Source organism: Protomyctophum bolini (genome assembly GCF_963924005.1).
Source record: "Protomyctophum bolini genome assembly, chromosome: 5".
Taxonomy (NCBI): Eukaryota; Metazoa; Chordata; class Actinopteri; order Myctophiformes; family Myctophidae; genus Protomyctophum; species Protomyctophum bolini.
In genome coordinates, this window is record NC_137866.1 from 9,199,524 (window position 1) to 9,205,523 (window position 6,000).

Sequence of the window (6,000 nt, forward strand, 5' to 3'; positions counted from 1 at the left end):
CGTAGCGCGCCACTCGGTGGCGCGCTATGAGCTTGTAGATCTGCTATTTTTCAATAGCTAAAGCATAACATGATGCTTACACCAAAACGGGTTCCCGTACAGAATGGGCTAATTGCAATTATTGCCCTGTGCAATTATCTTTTATTATGTAGCCTAAAAGACAAATCAAACAGAAATTAAGTATTTATTCATGTTATCTTCAATGTTCAATACCAAAAACTTTTAATCTATACAATTAATATCCACGTAAAACAAAGTTGTCTTCCATGAATAATAATATGCGAGTCTTATTCGTTTCCGTTTTTTCTTCACTTCTCCTGCCATAGAACCGTGGGATCTACATGTTCCGTATCAACAACGAGCAAGTGATCGATGCCACTTTGACAGGCGGCCCAGCTCGGTGCGTGTTACTGCTTGATCTATCTCTAATTTGATGTGCTTGTCCTCGTCTTATTCACCATTAACTTAATTTTCTTTTTTTTGCCACAGATATGTCAACCACTCCTGTGCCCCGAACTGTGTTGCAGAGGTTGTAACATTTGACAAAGAGGACAAAATTATCATCATCTCAAGTCGCAGGATCCCAAAGGGAGAAGAGGTGAGTGCTGTAGAAACTCGGACAGCATGGGGCATCCTCCACAGGGGTAAACTTCCTACCCAACACTGTGGCGACTGGGGTTCGAATCCTCCCAAGAAGCGATTTGACGTGTATCAGATGAGACATATGGCTGTCTACTACGGCCTCCCATGACCAACCAGTAGGGACCGGGACTACATGGGGGATTAGGAATTGGCACAAACACTAAATTGGAAGAATACGGTAAAACATAATTGGAAAAAGAAAAGAAAGAAACCAGACAGTGTGAACTCTCATGTACAATAGAGCTGTCAAATAATGGTTTAATATTTGAACACCATTCAAATTCAACCCATTAGGGAGGAAAAGGAAGTAATTTCAATGTGAAGATTGACATTCAAATGTGGAACGGATAAAGACAAAATACAGGACCTCGTAATAGCGCGTCTGTTCGTTTGAACTTCTGCATAACTAAAACCAAATCTCATATTTTAGTTGAAAACTTGAAGTCAAGGACAAGCTACAGATGGCCCACCTTTCCACAAAGAACAAAAGGAGGGCACTTCTCATAAACATGCACCCAAATGAGTGGCCAGATGTCTGGAGTCACTCCATTCAAACAGCCATGTCTCCACTCCACTATTTTGCATGAGGTTGCTACCTGTAACACAAGAGGCTTTTATACAAAGAAACACTACAGCCTGAGGTTGCTTGAATGTAGTTACACATTTAACTATAAACAAACGGATATCATTTTAAATGTTTGTGTTCAGAATATTTTAGTATAACTTTTGGCTATGGTCGACGACCCTAATAAATTAATTTTGCAATCATTTTGATGTTTTTCAATAATTGTTAGGCGGCAGTCTTCATAATTTCCATCTGCTTGTTTCAGCTGACATACGACTATCAGTTCGACTTTGAGGACGATCAGCACAAGATCCCTTGCCATTGTGGAGCCTGGAATTGCCGAAAGTGGATGAATTAACAGGAAAGAAAACGAGAGAAAAAAAAAGAGACTTCCCTTCTCATTGGTGCCAGAACACTCCTGCGCCAAAGCCTTTTTTTGAATCCTAGTACTTACCCAGTGCATAAGCTGTTCTGAAATACACGGAGGGAGACACGCCTCTTCGCATCTATGAAAGACTATATATAGCGTTCACACCTGCAGCCAAAGGTTTGAAAGAGCATTAACAGATTTAAAAGAAGAAAAAAAAGCAACCAACCACCTCCACTAACAGCAGCCTAATGGTGGGACAATCTTTTTCTCTTTGGACTAGTGGATTACTCTTTCCTCTGCCAAAAGCAACCCTCTTCTCTACTGCACCCTCTCAATAAACTTACTATGGCTGGAAACAATGCTCATCTACCAAAAGAACCTGATCCTCCTTTCTTCTTTCCAATATCAGTACTTTGAGAAAATCAAAAGCCATTTTAAGAAGTGAACTAATGCATTTTTATGTTTTAAGTCGGACCTACTTCTTCTCCTACACCCCTACCTCCCTTCCTCCCTTACCTCCCAGGAAAAAAGAGACACTTTCCCTTAAAGTCATCAATGAAGACAACACGGATATCGGCTCGCTAGACAATCCTGATGTGGCTCTGCATAGAACTATGTATGATCGATGGTTAAGATGTATGATATAAGTTCAGATGCTATTGACCTCTGGCTCCAGAGGCGCCAGGTGTTTTTATGAGTGTCTGGAGTCTAAAGGTGGGTTTAGTTGGACCCAGTCTACCTCATTGATTTAGTGGGAAGTGACTGCTTTGTACAAAAACTGTTAACTGCTACTGTGGAACATGGGGAGGGAGGGGAGGGAAGGGGGTGTTTTTACAGGGCTTAAGCCTGATTTATGCATCAATGACAATGTTTTGTGATTTATTGTGCAACAAAAATGTTTTCATAACTGAAAACGCATCACCGTTGGCACTTTTTCAGCTGAAAATATGTTTTTGTCAAGCGATATGCCACACTACACTTTGTTGCAGAAGCATAAATCACTCCTTAGCCTTCTCGGACAAGCAGGGAAACTTTAGCAGCAGGTTTGCTCTATCTACTCTATGCTGATGATGATTTACAATAATGAGCCAACATAATAATTATTATTATTATTACTCACAAGTTATTTATACAGAGGAAATATATGACAGTTTTGATAAGATATTGCATTAAGATCACAATCAGAAGCTTAACAGGAGTCCTGTAATGCCATCAGATCATCTTAGAATTTCATGTTAGCTTTTTTGTTTTTGTTTCTCATTTATATTTATGAATTTAGAAATCATGCTTCATCTTGGTGTGTGTGAAAGCACAATAGCATCCACCTCTTTCTATGATCGCTTACAACAGACTAATGTGGGTGATAGCTTCCACAGCTTTAGGATCACAGATGGATACTGTAGTCTTGGAAAGACTATCAAAGTCCAACCAACCGCTTGAAGGAAAAGTATGCTTCATTGTCACGTGTTCAGGTCACAGTTGATTAAAACTAGCCGGTGGATGCCCGACTACTATCCCTTTTTAATGCTTTTCATGCCTACATCTCAATCTTCTCTCAACCTTGAACCCTGAATCATGTCATCTTCTAAACCATGTAATGGACTGTTTAAACTTTACTGTAATGAGTCTTTCTCTGCCGCGAGTACAGCCTACAGTGTATCTGCTTCCCTCTTAGTGTGTTTTTTTTTTCTTTTTCTAGTGGTTGGTACCGTCTTCTTGAGGCTGAACCAGTGGCAGGGGAAGACTTGGGTTGTTGTTTTTTGTTGGTTTCTTTTTGTAAAGATAAGGGCATTTGTTTTCATTTCTCGGAAAGATGAATGACAAAGTAAATCTTTTAAGAAGGGAGCTTTACTAAGACTCCACCTTCCCTTATTACTTTGTTTCCTCTTCCTTCTAACCTAAGACCTCACATGATAAAAAATGCAAAAGTGTACAAACTGTATATAAATATATATACACATTAGGGGGGGGGGCGGGGGGACAGCAAACTCTTTATCCAACCCCTTTTTAATCAAAGTAAAAAAATGTAGAGAAATAAAATTGAGACAATTCAACCACTGGATATCATTTTATCATAAAGATGAAGCTGTATATATATAAATATATGTAAAATGGCAAACTAATATCTTGATATGTATATGAACCAGAGTGTTTTTGCATTTACCTGTTTTTCTATTAGTGTTTTTTGCTATAAGCTTTCAAAGACAGTTTGTTAATTAAAAAACAAAACAAAATGGGTATTTGAAAATGTCTGGTCTTCTCCAAAAGCTTGGGACGGGAAGCCAAGATAAACGACAACATTAAGAAAGGATCTGTGTGGAAAGTCATGGTTATTAGATATGAAAGTCACTTATGGCGTAAAGCAGCAGCAGTACAAAGGTGCATAGTATTTGTGTATTTATGTAATATTGTTCATGTGTTTTTTCCCCCCATTTTTATTTATGCTACTGCTTGTTGAGTACCAAAATATGTCCCTTAATTCATCGCAATTGGATTGATATACAGTTTGAATGGAAAATCTTGAATTCCCTTAGGATGATACTGTTCTGATTAGTGTTTTTTTGCTCCTTTTTCTTTTAAAATCTTCCCAATAGAAGTGAATGTGTTGGTATACCTTGTGAAATGGTTACTTGGCCTAATGTACGTTATGATGTAATACTCAAAGTTAATCCCATGCTTACCTGAGAATGGATTGCACTCTTGTAGTATATAATGGAGTTCTTCTCTAAAGTGGTAGACATTGATCAAGTGTCCGAGGCAGTGATATACAGTATATATATATATTTTTTGGTATGTTTATATTGCAAGGGAAGACCATGACACGACATTTTGCCGCTCACTGGATTTTAGCCTGAATAATTTTTAACTTCTTTGGATCTTAATTTAAGTTCTCTGCATATCTTATAATTTAATAAAGAGTTTGCTCAAGTTGAAGTTTTTTTTTTTCTTTTTTTTTTTTTAACCTAACCTACTTTTTAAAAAGATGTTGCATTCTGTACAGCAGAGATACTTTTAGGGAATATGAATAAATATAATGATAATTTTTATTGTATGTGGCATGTTTTGTATGGATGTTATTTTGAATTGTACATATTTTTTTGATGACGCCAGAGGTTGCATCTCTTTATATACAGCTTTTCCCCTCCCCCTACCCATCATCTTATTTCTTTGTCTGCTTTTATTTCTTGTAAAGGAAAATAAAATGCATTTTAAATATAATGCTATTTTTCTTTTTTCATTGATGCCTGAAGTCCAACAGCCTCGGGTTACAAATGACCTCTCGCTGGCCAGATTTCACAAAAACTAAACATACATAATTATAATTCTATGAGGCTATAATAAGTAATTAGTAGAAAGAGTATTCCTACATTGTGGTATTTTACCTTTTTCCTGTGTTATTATGGATGTTAGTCTTTAACCCATTCTGACCTGGCACCCATTTTGGTGTTAGCATCATGTTATGCTTTAGCTATTGAAAAATAGCAGATCTACAAGCTCATAGCGCGCCACCGAGTGGCGCGCTACGAGCTTGTAGGTCTGCTATTTTTTGAAGAATCGAAGAACGACTGACATTTTTAGAATCTGATCTCAGGTCAGAATGGGTTAATCAGACCAGTGTGTGTCCAGTGGAAACCTCGTATGAATCTGATCTCAGGTCAGAATGGGTTAAAAGATGCTTTGCTGTAAAGAGTGGTTAAAAATGTATCTTTTGGAAGTTTGGAACATTTTCACACTTATCTAGATAGGCCTACTAAGTAATTGGTTGTATAACAATTTAACAAATACCTTGCATGCTTTTGTGGGCCTCGAGATAATAGATAATAGGTCAGTGCTTTGTAAACCAGTTCTTTGTAAAAAAAAGGTTCTTTGTTCAAAACCAAGCATGAGCATTTTTTCCAAGTTTGTCAGAACTCAAAGGATAGCGACTCGCCACTATACAGATCGTCATTCTGCATGCAAACTCCACTTTAAATACTTCAGTGAACAGGTTGGAATCACTGCTAGGGCTGTAAAAATCCTCTCTTATGGGGGTCCCTGTCGTATTATTTTCAAATGGGGGTCCACAGGCTAATTAGTGTCAATTTGGGGGTCCCTGACATGAAAGCTCAAGCTGAAAAGTCTCTTGGTTCAAAAAAGGATGAGTGTTTTCCCCTCAATTTCTGCCTGGCTCTAATCTTTCACTGAAGACCACACAATATAACTGAGTAGCCTATAGTGGGGAAAAAATATTTCTAATAGGATCTTATAGGATTTCGAAAATCCTATTAGAATCCTATCCTATAGGATTATGAACATTTTAAAACGTTCCAATAGAATTTCTATATGAAATTCCTATAAGAATCCTATAGGATTTAGAAAATCGTATTAGAATCCTAATTCCTATTGGGGTTTTCCAAATTTCCAATATAATTCTATAGTAGCC

General features: G+C 37.5%; 1 protein-coding gene across 6 annotated transcripts in view; it reads left to right on the top strand.

Annotated features, from left to right (window-relative positions):
- The window catches only part of kmt2d (lysine (K)-specific methyltransferase 2D), a 44,692-nt gene extending 39,934 nt beyond the window's left edge, over window positions 1–4,758 (top strand). For all 6 annotated transcript variants that reach the window (XM_080764259.1, XM_080764264.1, XM_080764262.1 and 3 more), the window contains exons 53-55: window positions 327–400; window positions 490–598; window positions 1,473–4,758. In XM_080764259.1, coding sequence (XP_080620385.1) covers window positions 327–400; window positions 490–598; window positions 1,473–1,565 — 276 coding nt within the window. In that variant the 3' untranslated portion in view covers window positions 1,566–4,758. The remainder of the gene's footprint in view (window positions 1–326; window positions 401–489; window positions 599–1,472) is intronic.
- Window positions 4,759–6,000: the final 1,242 nt, after the last annotated feature.